The sequence below is a fragment of the Gastrolobium bilobum genome, unplaced genomic scaffold, assembly GCF_033153095.1.
Source record: "Gastrolobium bilobum isolate Gb01-03AN ecotype WA unplaced genomic scaffold, APGP_CSIRO_Gbil_v1 utg19044, whole genome shotgun sequence".
NCBI lineage: Eukaryota > Viridiplantae > Streptophyta > Magnoliopsida > Fabales > Fabaceae > Gastrolobium > Gastrolobium bilobum.
In genome coordinates, this window is record NW_026896951.1 from 90073 (window position 1) to 112768 (window position 22696).

General features: G+C 37.6%; 2 protein-coding genes and 1 non-coding gene across 3 annotated transcripts; 2 read left to right on the top strand and 1 right to left on the bottom strand.

Annotated features, from left to right (window-relative positions):
• The first annotated feature begins 4466 nt into the window (after positions 1-4466).
• Positions 4467-4573, top strand: LOC133302950 (small nucleolar RNA R71). The gene has a single exon (XR_009750406.1). It is a non-coding gene; the product is annotated as a small nucleolar RNA R71 (small nucleolar RNA).
• A 10540-nt stretch (positions 4574-15113) lies between these two features.
• On the top strand, positions 15114-15708 carry LOC133302948 (uncharacterized). Its single transcript, XM_061502772.1, has 2 exons — positions 15114-15200; positions 15307-15708. The coding sequence occupies exons 1-2, from the start codon at positions 15114-15116 to the stop codon at positions 15706-15708; spliced, it is 489 nt and encodes a 162-aa protein (XP_061358756.1).
• Positions 15709-16397: 689 nt separating this feature from the next.
• On the bottom strand, positions 16398-21572 carry LOC133302945 (homeobox-DDT domain protein RLT1-like). Its single transcript, XM_061502768.1, has 8 exons — positions 21264-21572; positions 20087-20194; positions 19339-19998; positions 18539-18618; positions 17838-18323; positions 17656-17736; positions 17447-17535; positions 16398-16908 (listed from the first exon to the last, which is right to left on the bottom strand). Exons 1-8 carry the CDS (start codon positions 21268-21270, stop codon positions 16839-16841), a joined length of 1581 nt encoding a protein of 526 aa, XP_061358752.1. The 5' UTR covers positions 21271-21572; the 3' UTR covers positions 16398-16838.
• Positions 21573-22696: the final 1124 nt, after the last annotated feature.

Below are 22696 nucleotides of genomic sequence, written 5' to 3' on the forward strand. Positions count from 1 at the left end.
TTTCATTGTGGTTACACCTCGAGAATGCTCTCAGAAGTGGGTGTTTGGCATTTTTCGTTCCTTACCAGTTTGAGTTCACACAGATCAGCTTCTTTCAAAAATCTGAGGATTAAATTCCCTGCTCTGTTTCTATTTTAAAGTACTCAGAGAAAGAACAAGCACGATTAGTCAGTGACTTTGTGTTTCATGTATGTTAGTTAATCCAAAAGAATTGGGCAGTCTTAATACTACAACTGAAATGCATGTATATACCAAACAGTTTGATCAAAAAAAAGGTCTTTTCTATTTCAAAAAGATTAATTACAAGGGAACGGAAAGAAACTAAATTAAAAACAGAATTGAAAACAAACTAAGCTAAGATAAATAGGAGGGTTTCTCCTTTTCATTGTGGAGGTCTCCTGTCCCAAGGGTTCCTTTTTGCAGCTTAAGCTTCCTTGGCTTCATTAATCTCCTCATGTGTCAATGGTCTCCTCCTAAGCAGGTCTTTTAACCTGAGAACTTCATTTGCAGGGAGCCATTTCTCAGCATCTTTCAGTAGATCCCTGATGATTGCAACCAGGGAGTTGATGGTGGACCTCATCATTGTTCTGCCATGGCGAATGTGGACAATCTCATTATTAACATCTATCAGTCTCATCTCCAGCTGATAAATTTTCTTCTCCAAGTATGTTCCAAAGGCCCTGAGGGCTTCCTTGGTTTATTTCTTTTCTTCAGCATGCTTGAGGAGGAGCTTGTTCAGCAGGAGTTCAGCTCTGTGGTTATGCAGAGAGTTTGAGAGTATCAGGGAGTCAGATGCTCTTCTGATTTCTTCTTTGACAGCCTTGAGTGTGGATGCATAGGAGGCAGTGTTGGCTTCTTGGATGTTGGTCTTGATGATGCTGAGTTGTTGTTCTTTTTCTACTTTATGTTGTTCCTGGAATTGGTTGAAGGATGAAGAGAGTTGGTTCAATCCGTCCTTTAGAGCTTTCAGCTCTTCATTGGTGCTTGTAATGTTAATCTCGGGAACGGATTGCCTTGCTGGCAACAACTTTTCTATTTTCTTCCCCATCATCTCAAAAATCTCAGCAATCCCAATTTGTGATTTCTTTCTAGCTGGGAGAGGGATTATTGTAGTATGGGAGGGGGACGGCTGCTGGTTTTGCTGTTGGCTGCTGCCAGCAGTCAAAGGTGCTTCAGGTGCTTGCCTGGGCTCATCCTCTGGTGGTCTGGATGATGAGGGTATTGCTTCAATATGTTCCCCCATCAGTGGAGGAACTGCCATCCCTTCTTCCTCTGCCAGAGCTCTAGCTAGAGCTTCATCCCCAATGGTGTCAGGACGATTGATGGGGTACAGAAGAGGGCCTCCCAGACTAATTTGCCTGGGGACGGATGGCTTCGTCTTCTTTTTAGGGGATTCCACAAGAATCCCCTTTCCTTTGTCATCTTTCTTTTGTGGTTGAGCTTCTTGCTCAACCGCTGGTGTTTCTGCAGCAGGTGCTGCTTCTTCTTCTGTTCTCTCCTCTCCTTGTTGTTATACAGGATAGGGTTGTGGTGTGACAGGTGTTGGTGGAGAAAGAACAGGTGGTGATGGTGGGGACGGAACGTTAGAGAATGTGGAGTCTGAACTGCTTAGGGACGTCTCCTTAGCAGCTGGTTTAGGTGCTGACTTCCTCCCAGCCTTTAGCCTCTTTGCCAAAAGGGCATTGTCATCACTATTCTCCTCTTTATCAGAGAGGGTAATGGGCTTCTCAGAGGATGCTCCCTCTGCCTTTTTGCTGGTGCTGAAGGCTCTCTTCAGCCTTTGACTTGATCGTTTCCCCTTTCGTGGGGGAGCCTTGGCAAGAGATTTTTTCTTGCCCTGTTTTCCATCAGTAGCAACAGGGGCATCTTTCTTTATCTTGGTGGGAGGAGGGACAGTTCTTCTTGTCGGAACGTGGATAGAAGTGGAGGATGTTGAAGGGGTGACCTTCTTGGCTTTCTTCTGAGGGGCCACAGGGGTTTCTTCCTCATCATCACCAGTGGTTGTTCGTCTGAGGTTTTCAGGAATGGGCTGGGTGGTTTCAATGTAGGTACTTTTAAGATTATTCCAAGTCTTAGCATCGATAATAAATGCTACCTTTGTTATGTCCTCCTCATGGGCTTCCATACCAGCTCTCAGGCAGAGCTTTGTGATGAGGCAGGGGAGACAGACTGTGGTCTTCCTCATGTCCCTCTTCAAGCTATTGTAGATGAGGGTTACTGTATCAAAAGGTAAGTGTTTAATGATGCAGTAAATTTGGACTTGTAGTGCCCAACTAGCAGAGGCTTCATGAGTGGTGGGGGTGATGTTGGAGTTGGCAAATAATGCCCAGAACCTGGCTGTCCTTCATGCTTCCCTTGCAGAGGGACCCTTTGTAGTAAACGGGGTTCCTGATGGCTACTGTTTGTTTCAGGTCCCCCAAAAATTTGGATTCTTCCTTACTGTCTAGGTACTCCTGGTACGGACATTTGGTGACAGTAGGAAGGTAGAGTACCGTCTGGACATCGGTGGGGAAAATGACACTTGTTTTCCCCTTACTGTTACCACATCAGTGGTGTCATCTTCGGGCAGCCTCCTTGTCTGGTATAAAAACTCTCCCACCATGGAGATATTTACTTCTCGATCATCAGTGGCAAAACGAAGCCACCGGAGCTTGGTCAAGGATTGCTTCACAAATGAAGGCAGGACCAATTTTTCTTGCTGCAGAGAAATGTTCCTTTCTGGGTACAAATGAACGGTGGGTTCGGTGAGCTCTGGTTCTTCACCACGGTTGGCCACTGGAGTCACCTTGAATGATAGCTTAGTCATTTTCGGCAGAAAGGGGGTTAGGGCATAATACAGAGGGATAAAAGATTCTGAGTTGAATGGAAGTAGTAAAACTTGAAGTAAACAGAGACTGAGTTTAAATAGAAAGTGAGGAGAAAATGAGGAGTTTCTGGGATGTGGAGGTTGAGGAGAGGGGGTTGAAGAGGTAATGGAATGGGACGTTGCAGAACGAGTGGTCAGAAGTTAGTGACCAATAACTGATGGAATGAGTGTGCGAAGATGGAACGGTTTAGGTCAGGACCTGCGAGAGAGGGAAAAGGGGTGCAGTTGTCTTAGTGGTTGAGGGGACGGTTGCTTTTTCTACGCGTGTTTCCAAGAATTGCAATGAATGCAAATTAGATATGGTTGCGTATCTTTTTAAGTGACTCAGCAGGGACAGGTGTCCCAGTCACTTTTATCTCCTAACCCAGGGAACGTTCCCTTTGTCTTTTCCTAACTAATAAATAAATAACTAACTGAAATAAATAATAAGAAAACATGCAATAGTGAGTACTAAGTAAGGAAAAGGGGACGTACCAACCTATGATCTATTATTTAATAAATCTAAATGAACAAAACATATAATTATATCTATATATCTATATATATATATATATATATTATTTTTATTTTTATTTTGGGATTGTGTGGTCAGGGACCACCCCAAAACTAAGTTCCTGGAACGGAACGTACTTTATTTGGACTTTTTGGAGAGGAACATCAGACGTTCCCTCCTTTTTGGGAGTTGTGTGGTTAAGAGTAACCACCCCAAAACTTTGCTCATTGTCAAAGAGCAAATGTATCTACTGGGTTGCCTCCCAGTCAGCGTTTAGTTTAATGTCTTTAGCTAGACATGATACTTACCTCTCAAGGGCTTTCAAAATTGGTTGAGGGGACCTCAGTGTCCCCTGGTAGTGAACCTGGTGTTCTGGTTTGAAGGTTGGCAGCAATCTGTCCCAGATGAGACTCAATGTTCCTGACCACTGCATCATTCCTGGTGACATATTCCTTGACATAATTTTCCAGGGTATTGATATGTTGGTCATCTCTGTGGAACGGAACGTAGTTGTTTCTCCTTTGTTCAAACGTTCCACTGTTGCTGCTTTGCTGATATTGCTGTTGTTGATTGTTGTTGAATGGTCTCTGGTTATTGGGTGGTCTCCATTGGGTGTTGTGGTTCTGATCCTTAATGATAGTTCCTCCACGGCTTGAATATGTATTTCGTCCTGCTTGTTGATTGTCTCTGGTGAGGTTTCTATTGCCAAAATTTTCTGCATAACATACCAATGCAGTGGATGGGCAGTCTGTTGAGTCATGAAGGTCACCACAGGCTGAGCATGGTTCTGTTTCAGTTGTTGTGAGTTGTAAGACTTCCATCCTTGGTGCTGCTTGGTCGGCTTTCAGGTTCTTCACTTCATTCATGAGTGATGCCAGCTGAGCTTCCATGGCAGTTTGTTTATCTAGTTCTAGCATGCCTAGCTTCCTTACTAGGCTCACTCTGTCTATTGGCCATTGGAGACATCTTTCAGCAGTCCCTTCTACGATTTCGTATCTTGATTCAAGTGTTCCTGTAAAGAAATATCCTCCTGCATCAAAATCTAGGTGAGATTGAGAAGTATGGTCAAGTCCTTTATAGAAAGATTGTAGCACTCCCCAACTCTCTACCCCATGGTTTGGACATTTTCTTATGATGTCCTTGTATCTCTCACATGCTTCATAGAGATTTTCTCCATGAAACATTCTGAAGTTAGAGATTTCAGCTCTAACATCAGCTTGTCGAGACATTGGGAGAAATCTCTCTATGAACTTGTTAGAGAGTTCTTCCCATGTGTGGATTGATCCAGGGGTGAGAGTTTTCATCCATGTTTTAGCTTTTAAACCCAAGGAGTGAGGGAACAACCTCATTCTCATGCTCTCCTCTGTTACACCCTCGGCTTTAAAATTATCACAGATATCTTGGAATGTGGTGAGGTGTGTGTAAGGATCTTCTGCAGGGAGTCCATTGAAGACCCCTGCTTCCCTAATCATGTGGAACATGATAGGTTTTAGTTCAAAATTTGGTGCTACAGGGGAAAAGATTACTCCCCTATCTGGTCTGTTCCTGAAAGGAGCAGCTAAAGTTTGAAGTTCTGTTCAGGGGGAACCTCTTCATTGTTATTATTGTGATCAGCCATATTTTCGGGAAATCTTTCCCTGAGGTTCCTTCTCCTCCTATGGAGTGTGCGTTCTGGCTCAGGATCAAAGAGAAACTCAGGTACTTCAATGGAGTGGTTAGAGTCTGTTTCAAACTCTTCACTCATAAACCAATAGCACAGGGCATATATATGCACAGCAGATTCAGTGATAAAGAAGAAAATATAAAAGTAAAGTCATATATACAGTATATGTGTTAGAAGACAATGATAAGAACAACAGTTAGTGTTTCTATCCCCGGCAACGGCGCCAAAATCTTGTTGGGTGGTTTGCTGATGGTGGAAAAATATAAGTTCTGATAGGGGACATTCCTCTGTTCTTGCAGAACACAGATTCGTTCCCTTAGTTCCAACCCAAGTGCGCAAGTGCACGCATCAAGTAATAAAGGGAGTATTAATGCCCAAATTATCGTTCCCACGAGGATAGAGTGCTAATTATTGTTTTATCACTGTTTATAAAGAGTGAAAATGAGAAGAAAAGTTAGTAAATGAACTGTCTGGTCAAACGTTCCCTACTGTCTTGACAACGTTCCTCAGGAACAGTAGGTTCAATCTGATGGCAAACAGTTGCTCTCTGCGTTATGTATATTATCCTTCCTGTTTAGAAGAAGGTGAGATAACAATCATTGGAGTTTTTATAAGTACTAAATAAAATAAAATAAAACTACTAAAACAGAAATAACTATAATCAAGAGACAACAGGGTGGTGGTTAAAACAGTTTAACAGAAGGAACGGATTCACTGCTTCACTCTTAAAGGGGATGTTTTCTCTGCTCAAGACTTAGCACCTTTTGGCTTTGTCCCAGTTTCTTTGCCTTCCAACTCTGTTTCCTCAGCTCATGGTCTAGATGGCTCACAAGTTTCCATATTCCTATGGCTCCCTTGACTCCAACAGGTACTTAGTTCAGAACCTTAAAATGGACGAGTTGGCCCCTTATTCCTAAGGTGACCAGTAGCGTTTTTGCCATGACATCTACCTTCCCCCAATGGCTAAGCTGTCTGAAATCACTTCCTTATGGAAGTTCCTTTCTCAGTATGTACCCAATTTCCATTGGCGCACAATGAATATAGCTTACTCAGCCAAAGAAATACAAAAAGCTTCGGTCAAGAGTTTTGGAAACAGTTCTTTAAGAGTTTTACAGTTTACCCGTTCCACAAATAGTTCAGCTCATGGCTGATAGTTTAAACATAATTATTCTCAACTGAGATCACAAAGACCCGAGATTCAGTCAAGAGATAACGATTGGAACGAAGAGAAAAACACTTATATTAATTTAAAAGACAGTTTACAAAAAGAAACAGTAAATGGAGAAAGATGGGTAATTGTTCGTGAGGAGTCTTGATGGTTGTTTACAGAGAAGGGAAGAGGGTTGTCGCTTAACTATAATTACAACTGAAAATTAAACTAAGTTACTAACTACTACTAAGTGATCTCTTCCTTTCGGACTGCAAACCCTCCAGGATTCGCTGATGTTTTTGTGTGAGGGAGGTCCTATTTATAGATGGAAGGAGGGTGGCAAGACTGTAATTCCCTTGGAGCTAGTTGCTTGAATGATGGGACGGGACGGTGGCAACAGAGTATGGAAGCTGCGCAAATTGCTGAATGGAACAGGGTTTGGTGATGATTAGCCGTTGTTTGCAGGCCTTCCCATGTTTTTCTTCTGTTTTCAGCCAATGAGAACTCTTGATTCCCTGCTCTTCACGTTTCCAGCTGCTCAGTTGGTGCACCGCCTTGCTTTTTAGAAGTCTTTAACTCTACGTTACCTGCAAAGCGTACAGAAGCATTAAATGAATGGAGCAGGTGCATTAAATGTGTCTCTGTCCGTTCCCCTTTTAATATATTTTAAAGGAATACGTTACCATCTGTTCCCCCATTGTGTTTTTGTCATAAATGTGTAAAACAAGTGAATTTCATGCAGAAGTTGCTCATCCGATGAGGGAACGTAAGGTATTTTGCCATCAAAATAGGCTTAGATGGGAACGAATTTACGTCCCATCAGCCAACAAAGTGCAAAATAATGAAATGCTCCATTTAATTATCCCACAGGCTTCTTTCCCGCCGCTCCACTGCCACTGCTACCTCCTGAAATAGTGCCCCAAGACGGGGTGAGATATACGCATATATCTCAGTAACCCAGAGGTTCTGGAGAAAACTCTGCCTAATGGTTCACTTCGATGCATATAAGTAATATAAAACAACCACTTTCAAAACGGGATATAGCAAGGGATTTAGAGAAACTGGGGAATATCGGGATATAAAATACGACGAAGCTGGAATGGTAGCTACCAATACCACGCAACGTCCTCGGCATATAAGCCTACGGGTCTCATCCAAGGCGTGTTCCAAGAACCACAACCAAGGTACCTCTTCCATTCATATACACCCGAGACTTCCTAGTGTGCTCCTACCCGGATGACACACCACGACCCTAAGTCAACTAGAACTCCCTCTCGGAGACCTATCCAGTGGAAGTCCGCACTGATTGAAGGATACACTGTCTACTGGCCAGAGACTCGGTACATAAGTACCCTCATAAATGCTACATGCATGCTTATGCTGTTCTACACTACTCATATACACTTCCTACCATTACCCTCAACGGGTATGGTGGAACAGAAAAGAGGAACAAGCCCCAGTATCAAGAGGTTACCTCAAATGTCTTTCACTTAGCTCCACAGCAGCTTAGGTTCCAAGTTTGTTACTCAACAGAACGCCTACACATAGGACGTTCCCAATTACTCAATGTTCACAAAACGCATGCCAATTCACATTTACACATTCATTAATCCAATCACTTACCTCAACCCAATTGGTACAGGATCAAGGGCAATCCACCGATTCACAGTTTGGAATTCAAATCGACGTACGGCAACCTATACAACCATGTACATCCATCAGTATACGTCAATTCTATCAAAACGCGAAAAACCACAAAATTACCTCCCCTCCTTGGAAGGTTCGGCCAAACAAGGCCATTTTTCAAATTTATTTTTCTAAATTTTCTTTCTCATTTTATTACACATCCTTAGGTTGCTAAGAGGCTAATTCAAATGCGTATTTCCGTTTTACGTCTTTGAAGTATCGTTTTGCTAAATAATTCACTCTAGGTTCTTTTATGTCCTTAAATACCATTTATTATTTTATATTGATTCAACCACTTCCCAACCACCACACAACCCAATTTAATACCATTTAACACTTGATATATCATCCAATCAACACAAACCACATCAAATTCCTAAAACTTACTCTATGGCCGACTTGCACTCTTGGGATTTCTAAAGAATTCTCACTCTATTTAATCATTCCACACCTCATACAACACCTTTATATCAACATATAATCATCTATCAACTCACCAATAACATCTTAAAACATTTTCCAAAATCCAAGTCATGACACTTCCAAAAATATTCTAAGTTACAAAATCACATTTTTCACCTAAAATTTCCATTGCATTTATAGCTAATACAAATTATTCTAAGACACTTTCATGTACAAACTTTTTCCAATTGAGCTCTCTAACATCACACATCAAAATTTCAAGGTTTAGGGTTCATGAAAATAAACTACAATCAAACCATGTAAATGGGGTGGAAATATACTCACAACCAAGGCTTGATGCTAACCCAAGACTTATCCAAGCAATGGAAGCTCAAATGACTCAAAAACCTCAAATTCCTCCAAAAATTCGCAGCTGTAAATGGGCAATAACTCACCAAATAGAGGGTTTCAAGGGAAACTAATTGGTGGAACAGGTTTGGATGATCGTTTCCATCGAATTTCAAGACAAGAATCGTTCGATTCGGTTAAGGATTGATGAAGTTATGAGAGGAAGAAAATTTGAACTCAAATGGTCCAAGGGAGGGGGTTGCTGCGTTTTTGGAAGAATGAGGGGAGAGAGAAGATGATGAATAGTCATATGGTGAGGTGGCTTAAGTGACTTTCAAGTGGGGTGGGTCCCACCGCCACCTCACGCGATTTAAACTAACTTGAATTTTCCCTCTGATGCCACTGAACGTCCGTAAATTCACAACCTATTTAGAAACTCAAATTTTTAACATTAACCTCTGCCCTTTAATTATACTTGATCAGATGAATCATGAGTTTTCCGGTCGTTTGGAGAAAATACTGTTTTAAACTATTGCGCGCGTCGTTGGCACGCTTCCCCAAACTGACTTAATTCCATCAAATATTATCATAAATCATATTTCCTAGTTCTATGGACCATTTATAACTCGTATTTGAAACCTAGAGCTCAAAACTCAACTGGCATGTTTTACGGTGCAATCGTACCGCGGTATTTTGACCCGGTAAAAACATCATTCACTGATTTTTCTAAAACTTGCCTATCCATTCAATTTTTAGTTCTGAATCCATTTCCAGGGTTATTTTTACCATCTGAGACCTTCTACTCAATTTTTATCTTCCTAGGGTTGCGTGTTGGCTAATTACCGTTTTGTCCTTTCTTTGTATTTTGACCTAATCTTCAGAATTTTCCACTAATCCTTCACTTAATTACTCACTTAATATTTTAATACTTAATTTAGAATTGTGAGGTGTTATACACAATGACCTAGCTCTCATCATATGTAAAAACCCAATATTATCCCTTACTTTTCTCAACCACCATACACACTTGCCTTGCATCTACTACCCGAGAGAACGCATTAGCCACCAAGTCTATATATGATTTATAACAGAGTGTTAGGCTAATCTATATATCTATGAATGATTATAATTGAGTTTTAATAGTGGGGTCACTTAGAGCACTCTTATGATACCGTCAAATATAACACCTTATATAATTAGTTTATCGAGTATGTCATATTGCTTATTTACTTCCATAATATTATTATGTAAGTCACATCATAAGTCATAGTTATATAGCGAATGCAGCCTATATAGATAAATCCTACAGAATAACAAATAAATAAAGGTAAAGTTATTTGCTCTCAAGCCCAAAGTCAAATAGTATAGGCCCAAGCTTATACTATTTTAAAAAAGGATTAAGTCAAGACAAGCCAAAGACAAGGTGAGTTGTAGGCCTATAACAAGTCGTATAGTCCATTTATGTAACACCTCATGTGAACTCGATGTATTAACTTAATTATGGTATTAAGCACAACTAGATTTTAGATAAATAGTGTAAAATTATGAATAAACTTTTTCATTTCCTTATCATGATAATAAACTCAACTAATGGTACCACAGACTCTATAAGTCCTTCTACTGAAGAACAATGAAAAAAAAAGACTTTGTCATCATACGAGGAACTGAACAACCAATATTATTTCCAAAAATGGGATTTCATGACTCCACCATCAATTCTAATATTTTATTATGTTAAACTAGACAACTTAAGTTTTCCAACAAGGTATAACATTAACCATTTGGTTAAGTATAGCAGAGTTACGCAACTCACAAGACAACTGCTTCAAATACGACTTTTGGAAGTAGAGCAGCAACTTTAAAATAGGACCAGGATTTATCCACTTATCACAAGGTCCTAAGATTTTACAGGGTTATAGATCATTGAGTTAGCTTTACATAGGTCTAAACATTACTCTTCTTTAACTCAAGATATGTGTGTTTTATTACGCTTATGCTGAAAACCTATACGTTAATGCTGGAGGCGCTACCATAGTGCTGGAGCCGCCGTGATATGTTCCCCACTGCTTCTTGGCACTGGAAGCGTCATGACTCGATTCTTTTTTGTTTCTTGGCGCTAAAAGTACCATGAAACAGAGGATATTTCAAAATTATAAGTTTAAAACTTCTCAATCGAGTCTTAGACCACTTTCTAAGAGTATAACTCTAATTTTATACCTAATAAATGATGTGCCTCTGGCAAATGTAGTTTTCCAAGCTAAAAATGAAAAGGATTAAGTCATAAAAGAGCAGTTTATATACATATTTGCTTATTATATTGACTTTTCCATTTCAATGATATTTCTCACCTATTTGTCATGTTTATATAGGGAGAAAGAAGGAGAAAACAAAATTTTTAAAGACGGTTGGCGCGAATCTGCATAAGAATTGGTCCTGAGCTGCATCAGATTTTTCTGGGCCATTCTCCAGAGGAATGGCGCAACTTGGCGCCATAGTGGCGCGATTTGGCGCCAGATGGGTTGCTAGGCCATCTTCCAGGGATGTGGCGCGGTTCTACGCCACAGTGGCGCGATCCCGCGCCAGTTTGCGAGAAAAACACCATGTTCTGAAAGGGGCAAATTTGGAAGAAACGAATGAGGGATATAAAAAGCAAGCTACGAGAGTTTATTGGAAAATATTTCGACGACAGAGAAGAAAACAAGGATTTCATAAGGAGGAGAGGAACGAAGGATTGTTCTTAGTCTTCTTTTTGTAATTACATTCTTTCATCTTTATCTTCATTAATTTTATGTCAGCCATGATCATGGTTGGCTAGTACTCTTTATTGTAGTTAGGGTCACAATCCTTATGTGAACCCTTGTTACAGCAGATTGATTTATTTTTACTCATTTATATATTTACATTTATCTCTACTCTGTGCGTAATTTCTATCCTCTTTGTTAGAACTGATCAATCTAATAGTTGATGATAGTTTGAGGGTTAGAACCCTAGATAGGAATATTGGGGTTTTGATCTTGAAAAGGAAGCGGATAACAATTTGTATGCGTGCTAGGAATAGACGTATATTTGATTGCAGATGCTTAATTTATCGTGTTCATTGCTTAATTCCATGAGGAACATTGCAAGGAATTGGGGTTGAAGGGTTAACCTTGCAAGGAATTGAGAGTTAACTACGTAATATTTTTAGATGATAAATTATCTGAGTATTTATTTAAATGAGTATTTTAAATCAATCCAGAGTAAGAAGCGGGGATCATTTGGTGAGTGTACTCTAGCTACAATGCTTTCTCATATTTTATAAAACCAATCTCTGTTTTATTTTTCATAACAAAAACCCTAAAAATACGTTCTTGCCTTTAGTTCTTATTTTTAATCAAATCAACAACATTTTTCACACCTATTCGAATTCTTTCCGTCTTAAAAGGAACGATTATTTGATATTCGATCACAATCCCTGTAATGACGATACTTTTCTTATCACTGTATTACTTGTGCGATCGGTACACTTGCCGGTGAGCATCAATAAACCATGACAATCAATTATAACTAACAATTCCTCATCATAATCAAGCATCAATATACACATTTCATTCATGAATCCAATATCCTTGACATCAAGCCATTAACTTATGGCAATATGCTCCTTACATGAATGTTATCCAAAAATAATACATCAAAATGTATACCTACATACATATCTCTTCCCATATCTTATGGTACCAAAGATTACAAAATATGGTATACTATCCCTTCAAATTACATACACGTTCACCTTGACATTAATATCACCAAAAATCAAGCCTATCTCATACTTGGCTCTCTTTTTGACACATACACACATATGACCAATTATACAACTCCTCACACAAATATCCAAATGTTCTTCTCCAAAAGGATAGTCCTAACATGTTTCTATATAAAAAAAGGCCAAGTCAGAAGACAAGGGCTATCATACCCTAAATCGACTTCTTGCCATGGGAAGTCCTGATTCCTTCGCTTGAGGTACCTGAAATATAATTCCTCACACGGGATGAGAAAATGATCTCAATAAACTAAGGGTCCTTGGAGACTCCTTCTCCCTTAAGTTCACTTCCATGATGCACAGGTATTAAGGGTTTTTCCTTTCAGGTTTTAACCACAAGGAATTTCTTCACAAACTAGTTCCAAGGGAAGTCTATTTATACATATTCTCATGGCCAGGGAACATGCATTCATAAAAAAAGTATATTTTCTCCTATCATGCATTATTCCATATTCTAATACAAAATGCACATCAATTCACATAAATCATTACTCCAAGGAATATAGTGGAACAACAAGAGGGATAAATTCCAAGTTCCAAGAGTTTACCTTTGGTGATTACTTCCAAGCTTTTCCTTTAAGGATTCCAAGGCCAAACATCAATTCACCAACAAATTGCCTATTGTGAATAACCATTCCAACAAACAACGCATACCACATATCTATTCATCAAAACCTTACTCAAATACCAATATACCAAGGTGAAACACTTACCCCCCCCCCCCAAAAAAAAAATTTCTTTAAGGTTCAACAATTAAGTCCTTTCTCAAAGAGAGTTCGTATGGTGATTCCAACTCAATATCACCACTAGAATCAATACTCCTACACATAATAACAAGGATTCAAGTGTTAATTTGCATACCCATGCTTTAAATACAAAAACCCTAATTTCTCTATAAAACTCTAACCTCTAGTATCCATGAAAATTCACAAAACCTCAAACTAAACTATAGAAACTTACCTCCAATGCTTCTACAACTAGAAGAAGCCAAGACCCCAAGCACCAAAGTGGAGAAACTCCATCTTTTTCTTACTTGAAGGTGGCACCCCAAACACAAGGAAGCAGGGGGAGGGTTTTTCTTGCTCCAGATACGGGTTTCTCTCCAAGAAGGGATGAATGAGGTGAAGATTATGTTTGTTCCCTTTCCTTTTCTCTTGGTCGATGGAGTGAGGTGTAAAGAAATGAAAATGGTGGAGTTTTGAGGGAGAGAGAGATCGTGAGATGAGAGTGAGAGTGATGGAGTGAGGAGATAGAAGAGTAAATGGGATTTAAAATATCTCTTATGTGCAAATACACTTTTACCCCTAACTCCCTTCTTTTTTCACAATACACCCTTGATTTATTAATTCAAAATTTTAGTGAGTTGGGTCCCGATGGTGCATCACATATTTATTTTAAGTCTCACCTACTTTGCATAATTTTCACTTTCAATCCAACATTTTTATTATTTGCACTTTTACCCCGAAAAGTGACTTAGCTCTGAATTAGTCTTTTCATGTAATTAACCCTTAATTACACATTATTCTCTAATTAATAAAATTAATTATTCGGGTTATTATAATTTGTACCCTTATTTATAACCAATTTGTTATCATTGGATCAAAATCAAATCAACGGTTATAAAATGACATCAAGTGAGAGTCAATGATTTGATTTTGATTCAACAGTAACGTACGAGGTGGTAAGAAAAAAGTTTGTAAGTATTACCTATCTCGTTGTTATAATATAAATTCTTTAAGGGAGAATCAAAGTGACTCTTTGTAATTTGAATTTCGAGTTTATAACTAGGTTTCATGTTTTGTTGCTTTTAAGATAATTTTTTTAATTAATGATTATTTTTTTCGTATTTGTGTTGCTACTCTTTTATGTTATTTTAGTTTGAATATTGATAATTAAGAGTTTTTTAATTGTTGTATGCGTTTTATTTTATTTTTTGTTTTAAAAATATTAAAAAAATCCCAAAAATGAGAAAAACAAAATTTGAAAAATAAAAAATGTCATTTTAGCTTTTTTATTATTTAAATCAACTAACTTATGCTTATTTTCTAAAACATTACTTGATTTTGATTTCCATTCAGATAAGCAAACTAAATATTAATTTTTTTTCAACTTTTACCTTTCATTTTTTTATCTTTATTGTTTTGTGAGGTAAATTAAATATGTTTATGTTTATTTAACTCATAGCATTGACTTTACATAACTATCTAAAAATAGACAAGAGTGTTGTTTTGAGTCAATGGCCACATATTCTGCAGGGTTCGAGAATCTTAATTGGAGATGGGAGGAAAACAAAAATTTGGCTGGATAAATAGGTCCCTCAGGTGGAGAATATGTTGTCTGTTGCTACGGGCCCTGTGCAGGAAGCTATGTCAAACTCCTGTGTTAACAGTTACGTGAACCCCCAAGACTACTGGAGATGGGACCTATTTCAACACTTGCTTCCTATCCAAGTGATCAACCTCATTGCTGGGTTGACTCCCCCCTCTTCCAGAAGATGGGGAGGATAAAGTTATTTGGAGTGCTTCTAATGATGGAAATTTTTCAGTGAGGTCTGCTTATTATTACTTATCCCCTTCGTATCAACCGAACAATCAGTTGTGGAATCTCGCCTGGAAGTGGCATGGTCCCCACAAAATTCAACTCTTCCTTTGGCTTCTCTTGCATGACAAGCTCCTCACTAACGACTAGAGGGTTCGTAGAAGGATGTGTGATTCTGCTGCTTGCTTTCCTTGTGGTCACCCTTTGGAAGATATAATCCATGTGCTAAGAGATTGTGTTTGGGCTAAAAAAGTGTGGAAGAAGATTGTTCCCAGCGAAATCCAATCTAGCTTCTTCATGCTTCCTTTCGATAATTGGGTGGGGTTGCACCTGAATAACAAAAGTGGTTGCACCATAGGGGAGGATACTAGACTCTGGTTCAACATTACTTGTTGGTGCATATGGAAGGACCGTAACAGCTTCATCTTCAATGACACAGCCCCTAATCCTCTCAGCACCTTTTTTCCAGATCAAATCTATAGTGGATAGTATTTTCCTTGCGGATAGGCTTCTCGTTACAGCGAGTATTATTCCTAGAAGCCGAACTGAGTGTCTCATTAGCTGGAAATTTCCCTTGTCTGGGTGGATCAAAGTTAACACCGACAGTAGTTGCTCTCCTGATGGAGAAAGATCTTCCTGTGGTGGTGTTTTGAGGGATTCAAGTGGAAATTGGCTTGTGGGATTTAGAAAATTCACAGGTCATGGGAATGCCCTACTTGCTGAGTTGAAAGGGATATTACTGGGGTTAGAAGTTGCTTAGAACTATGACTACAGGAAGGTCTGGTTGGAGACTGACTCTACTATGGCAGTCAACCTTGCTAAGGATGGTTCTTCTAAGAATCAACATTTCTTCTCCCTAGTCAACAAAATTCAAGCATTGCTGAGGAAAGATTGGCTTGTTAAGGGAATGTTCTTGCAGATTGACTGGCTTCTAGTGCCCAAGATCATGCTTGGGAGTTGGAAACTCTTACTAGTCCTCCATTGGAGTGTAAGGACCTGCTATTACCTGCTATTGAGGGACCAAATGGGGATCACTATACCCAGAATGGTTTGTATTTAGTTTTTTGTTTGTGTTTTCCTTCCCTGTATTTCCAACAACAACAAAAAAGTGTTCTAATTGTAAGATTATGTTTTCACCCTTCTATGTATATTTACAAGTGACTTCCAAACCAAATTGATTTTCGCAAACTAATATTAACATTGTTTTTAAAATTTCCAACTTTTTTCTAACTAAATAAAGTTAGTGACAATTTTGAGATGTTTGAAGCTAGAGAAATGGAAATCAGGAGGTGGTCTTTGACAAAAGAAGACATTTTGTTTTATAAATTGGAGATGCAAGGAAGGAAATGAATGTCTTGATGAAAGGATCTTCAATATAAATCATTTTTCCACTGGTTCACCAATAAAATAAAATAAATCATTTTTCCATTGGATCTTCTACTGGCCTTTCTTCTCATACAATGTGAATCAAAATTATTCTTCTAAAAAACTAAAAGCATAAAAAAACAAGTGGATAACTCTACCAAGCAAGGACCCCAATTGAGCCAAACCAGGATGCCAAAGGCACTGTCATAAAATTGAACCATTAAGGAAAAAAAATAAAAAAAGGACATGTATAAACAGCATTTGGATCTCTCCTACCACAAGCAGCTGCAGGAAAATAAGATTTTACATCCAAAACTCTGAAAGAAGAGGGGGTGGGGGGCTTCTTTTGTTACAAAGGTAAATAGGCAAGCACAACAGCGAATGAAGTTAGTCATGTGACTTTCTTGCTGCCACAAAACAGTGCCTCCCATGATACTGGGCAATATAAATCTGTCTTTTAAGACTGTACACACCTAATGGCTTAGAGAAAACCCTACACATTTTTTTACCATTTGTCAACGATACTTAATCCAGTGAGGAACTAGTTTCAGCAGTTTCATCTTCACTAAAGCTAGATGGCATCTCTGCAGCAGATCTACAAGATTATACATGATGGTGTTAGCAAGGAGTTCGATATCCAATAACAATTTGGATGAAAACTTTAAAAACTGTAAAATCAACCTGTTATGCCCATACACTATAAATATATTCTGTTCTTCAGTAAAGAGAGAGGAATGAAGCTAAGGAACTAATTATATCAATAAAGATAACACTTTCTGCTTAGTTTTTTTTTTTTTTTTCACCATTAGTAAACAATTTAAAATTGCAAGAGTTCTCCAACAATCATTTCTGTTCACTGACTTTGTCATTATTACTGTTTGGCAGATGTGCAACAGATGAACCCTTCTTATTCTACTTTCATGAGGTAAGCAAAGTTCATCTAAAAACATTAAATTGTGAATATAAATGTTACTAAGTAATCTACTATTCTACTTAGAAAGTAACAGCCAAATTAACCCTAAATAAAAAAGAAACTCGGGCGCAGACATGCACATAAGCTCACAGAATTTTGAGAGGACCTGGGGAAGCAAGTAGTCATAAAAAGATAAAATCAAACAGGTATAAATGGATACCTCTGATTTTTCCTTGGTTCCTTCTCAGCAACGAGTGCTTGTTTAACATCATATTCTTGAGGTAGATCAACTTTAGCTCGTTTTGCAACCTATGATGTCAATGAAAAAAGGGATAAGGATACATAGCAAAGCAAAACACCTTTTGCATAAGAACAGAAAATCGAATAATCAAAGACAGTCGTAGGTAAGTTTATGCATCTAAAACTCACCATTTCATTTGAAAGCATCATTACCCTATCTGAATCATGATATAGTTTTTTTACCTTTCTATCCCCATTAAACTTCTCTTCCTGAAAAAATGCAACCAAATAGGCATTTTAAGTCAAATTTGTAAACATAAGAAATTGATGAATACATGCACAAGACACAAAGGGCAAATATATTAGAGGACCTTTGCCATCCTTTTAGAAAGCCCTCTTTCTTCAATATCCTCAGATTTTCGAGAATTATGTATTGAATTTGAAGGCTTAGATTTTACATATTCACTCCTTTGCACATTCTTCAGATTGAAGTTATCGTAGCCATGTAGCATTGAATCTGTCTGCTTAACCACAAGGTTATTCTCTTCATAGTTATCACTAGGGTTTGAAGCAGAATCAGATCTCATCCCCTCAACACCAAGCTTAGTGCCCTTCCTATGATTCTTAGTGCTATTATAAGCAGATGCTTCCCCAGTAGAGTCTACATACAAATCCAGGGAAGAGCTCCTGCCAGGCAAAGGATTTGTACAACTGTGAAAAGTTGGTCTTTGTTTTATATGTCGGCCGGCTTTCTTATCATGCTTATCCCGGAAATCAGAATCATGCAAGGAGCCAAAGTCACCTCCTTCCATATGTGAATCTTGGGAATTCAATTTGGTAAAATATGGATCATATCTCTGCAAACACACAAAGAAAATAAAGTGAGGCTAGGGATTAACTATTAAGCACCAATTTTTAAAAAACTAACATTCATCATAAGCTTGTGATGAAAAAAATCAGCTAACTGCCCAATTTGTTAAACAAGTATCATATAATTTAAAAAGCTCATGTTCTACTATGATGATAAAAGAGAAAAAAAAAGAAAAAATATGCATTAAAAAGTTCAACTTACGGAGTTAAGACTGGATTGCCTTTTCACAGCAGAGACTTCTGGAGAATTTGGAAGAGCAGGATTTGGAACATAGTATGGTTCTGCCAAAATTCATCAGTTTAGACAGGTAAGAATCTCAATCTATTCTCAAAATGACTAGATGCAATCAGAGATTAGATCTAAAGTTAAATGAATCAACAGAATAAGGAAAATAAACCCTCTTGTCTACACTAAGATGAAATCTTTCTAGTAAAACATTTAAAGATCATCATAACCTAAAGAAGCAAAAAAGCGTAGTGCACAAAAAAGAGCATGCAAAAGCCATGAGCAGTTCTTAGAAGAAAGCATCCATCTCCACGAACAAGTTTCCAACTCATAAAAACTGATGAATAATGACATAAAGCTTACTATTTGAATCTGTGTAACTAGCGAATCTGATTTCATACAAGACCTAATGAGAACAACAATCTTCTGGCAAATATTGATGATTATTGTAGACCAAAGATCTCCGGATCCAATTAATTGTCATTGACCCTGCTAGCATTCATATTAAGAAACACTACTCAAATTCCTCAATCCCACCTAAATCATCCCAATGCATAGCAAATGCTTGTTCCAAAACATTTTATTTGCTATTTATATAAATAATTCAACCCCTCTCACGCCAAATATCTTTTTCACTACATGATGTGTGCAACAATATTCCTATAACCCAAAGAAGCAACTGTATTGTTTCAACAAAAAAACCATTTTAGTCTTGCAAAACAAATTGAATCAGACATGGAGAAATGGGAGAATTGAATGCATATAGTACAACCTACCATCAACGGGATCTGCATTTTGACATTCAAATGCCCCTGGAGGAATTGTATCAAAATCGACACTAAGTAGTGGACCATCTTCCAGATAATGCCTTCCTAATTGCTTCTTAACAGCAGTTATAGCAGCATTTTCTATCTCTCCCTTCACTTTCAAATATCCAGATGGTTTATATCCCATGTTAATTGCACCCTTGGGATTTCGGGGTGGAAGAGCTCCGTTAGGTGTTAAATATCTAGAATCCTCCATATCATATGGATCCTGGCCTTGAGGAAACAACCGTTCTTGCAAAGATGAGCTACTCTCAGATGATGTATTATCTGTTGCACTATCATTTTCTGTATAATGGTTCCTATGTGCATAGGTCATATCAGCAGCTGAAAAGTCATGGTTATAGAGGCCATGACTCTCAACCTCTTTGGGATCCATATACCTATAATCACCGTGTTTGGTGCTTCCACATGAATCCTGCCCTAGCCCACTGCCACGATCATGGATGACACCACTTGAACGATCTTGTCGTCCATTAGCATGTACTTCATTTTTCAACAATTTTTTATCTTTTAACCTTCTGTGGCAAAACCATCCAGATATTTGCTTTTCTGTCAACGCTAATTCATCTGCAAGTTCTAATTTCATTTCCTCTGTAGGATATTTGTACTCTGGAAACAAATGGGAAAAAGAAATTCCTTAAGAATTAGCACTTAGCAAGACAAATTAACATCTATAAGACAAAAGAAGTACTCCTACCATCATAAAATTTTTCCAAGGCCATAACCTGGGCAGGAGTTTTGAGCCTTCTTTTCTTGTTTTTCTCCATAGAGTCTTTATTGTCTTCTGAATGCAACTCATTTGATTCTGAACACCAAAAGAAAAGCAGAAGTTAAATACATGTTTTATAATGAGAATAAAAAAATAGTATGCAATAAGAAACATCAATAAGAAAAAATTTAATGCCATATCAGCCAATTCAATTGATCACATATGTTACGAAACCAGACACATGGTATCATGGTTAACAGTGATGACAATATGAAAAAGGATGGATGCATGAACAATTTAAGACAAGTTGATATTCTGAAATTTTCGTAAGAGCCAGAAAGCTGCTTTCTTCAAATCTTGATGCAGAAAGATACTTGTTTTGATCAAATATTAATAAGAAAATGATTTCACAACAAAAAGATGTTTAAAAGGCGCTTGCATAACCGGGGACCTGCTTTGATGATATAGATCCTCCACTAATAATTTAAAGAGGTTAAGAGGTTGTTACATAAGATCACTAGGAACATATAGCTAATGAATTTCATTTCTAGCTGCCAAAAAAAATTCCTTTCTGCTGTATAAACACATAACAGGGTCAAATCCTTGTTAACAAAAACATTTTAAAAACAAAAGTATATGCTATACAAGTTAATCTACACGCCTCATATTTATATATATACAACAAAATTTTTGATTTGAAGAAAATTAAAAAGACAACAACTTCAACCCCCCAAAAACAAAGTCCCGAAATTACCAATATTTTGCAAAAGCACATGGGATGCAACACAGAAAGTAGATCCAAGCGTAGGCATGATTTTATGACATTGACAAAGCAAACAAAAACCGTTCAAATTGGGGTCATAACAAAAAGTTTAAGAAAGCTAAATATCTGAACAAATCAAATATTAAATTTCAAATTATGACTAAATTTCAACCAAATCCCAATTTTCCTTCACTTTGACTAACTTTCCCAGAACCCAGAGACCCCAAATTCAAGACCTTGGTGCCATATTCACCATTACAACAAACTCCCCCAAAATACAACCAATTCATATCCTGGACCTGGATTCCAACCAAGCCATTCAATGCATGAATTGGAAGCGAACTTAAACAAAAAATAAAATAAGCACCATATGAAAAACCCAAATCTCTGATAACACAATACCTTCCATGGATGTGAGGAATTATGGTGAATCTCCCTCCACTCTTCAAGTTTTGGGGCCAAAGGTGCAAACTTTTTCACTGGCTATTCAGAAAAACGAGACCCTTTTAAGCAAAACCAAAAGAGAACGCAAAATCAACATGTGGGTCTGTGTGTTTCATTCAATTTGACCCCCTAATTCAGCTCAGAGAGAGAGAAAGATCAAGGGACTTCTGGGGAAAGATGAAAGCCAACGGAGAAAGAAGAACAATTCCTTTCTCTGTTCATTTCATTTGCTTCTTGCTCCAAACAACTCTTACATTTTGTTTTTTCCCCTGCAATTGAAAAAGCAAATCAAATTTTGGTTCTTTTTTTTTTTTTTTAATTTACCTCTTTTTTTCTTTTTTTTCCAGAATGATTGAACGTTGAAGAAAAGGAAAGAAATTTATGCAGTGTTGCTTAAAATAATACAAATAAATTATGGAGGACAATAAGCCACTAAACTAATAATAAATAATTTACAGAATTATAAGTTTTTAACTTTCTAATCACCGTTACTAAAATAAATTCTGTTGATAAGGCAGCTTTCTTTTATTAAAAATATATTTCTTCCAATTTTATTTTATTTTGTTAATGTCATTCTTGATCCAAAAGTTTTGTATGTTTTTCACTAATCCTAACGTATATGTTTGGTTTAATGTTGCAATAACTGTCCACAGCTTTTAATAAGTACATTAAGTAAGTTTTAATGTATATTTTAATTGACATTTTATAACTATATACTCGTGCTCTGTGTTTTTAATTAGTATTCATAAATTTATAAAATTTAATAAAATATTATTAATAACGTTATGCACACTACATAAATCCTTCACCGTTAACTCACTTCCTTATGTTAATTTTAATTTCTTCAGTGATATTTTCTTGAGATCCGCCATCACTGTCACTGCCATTCTGAACGATACTACCTTTAATTCGATCATAGCCCTTATTTATGTACATAAATGAATATTCCATTGTGCATGCTCCGCTTGATATTAATATAGGCTTGCTTTTTCATTAGAAGTTTTGGATGGTAAAGAATCATATGATGGTTGTCAAGAATAATATTATGTTCCTACTTGTTCCTCCTTAATGTTTTGATGACCTATCATTATCTATGAGTGTTTTTCCATATCTCGAAGAATGATTTTTAATAATTGCAGAGGGATCAAGAGCGTGGAAGAATGTGTTTGCCCCATCTATAATAAAATAGGAAGAAATCAAAACCAAAATAGTGATAGAGAAAGCAAGATACAAAAAAAATCCTACTGAGCGTATACTTGCCAATAAGAGAGAGTATTCCCCCTTCGTAAGAAATAAATTTTGTATTTCATCTTTAGTGTGTGTTGTGGAGCCCAGTACTTACCTATGATGCATGGACACGGACACGAGACACGACACGACACGACATCCCG

Coding starts and splice junctions, on each gene's coding strand:
- LOC133302945 (XM_061502768.1), bottom strand. Junction 17,536..17,655: donor TGATGCTTTCAAATGAAATG/GTGAGTTTTAGA, acceptor TTGACATCATAG/GTTGCAAAACGAGCTAAAGT. Junction 16,909..17,446: donor GAACCAAGGAAAAATCAGAG/GTATCCATTTAT, acceptor ATAATCTTGTAG/ATCTGCTGCAGAGATGCCAT.
- LOC133302948 (XM_061502772.1), top strand. CDS start 15,114: ATGTGTGATTCTGCTGCTTGCTTTCCTTGTGGTCACCCTTTGGAAGAT. Junction 15,201..15,306: donor ATTGTGTTTGGGCTAAAAAA/GTGTGGAAGAAG, acceptor GTTGCACCATAG/GGGAGGATACTAGACTCTGG.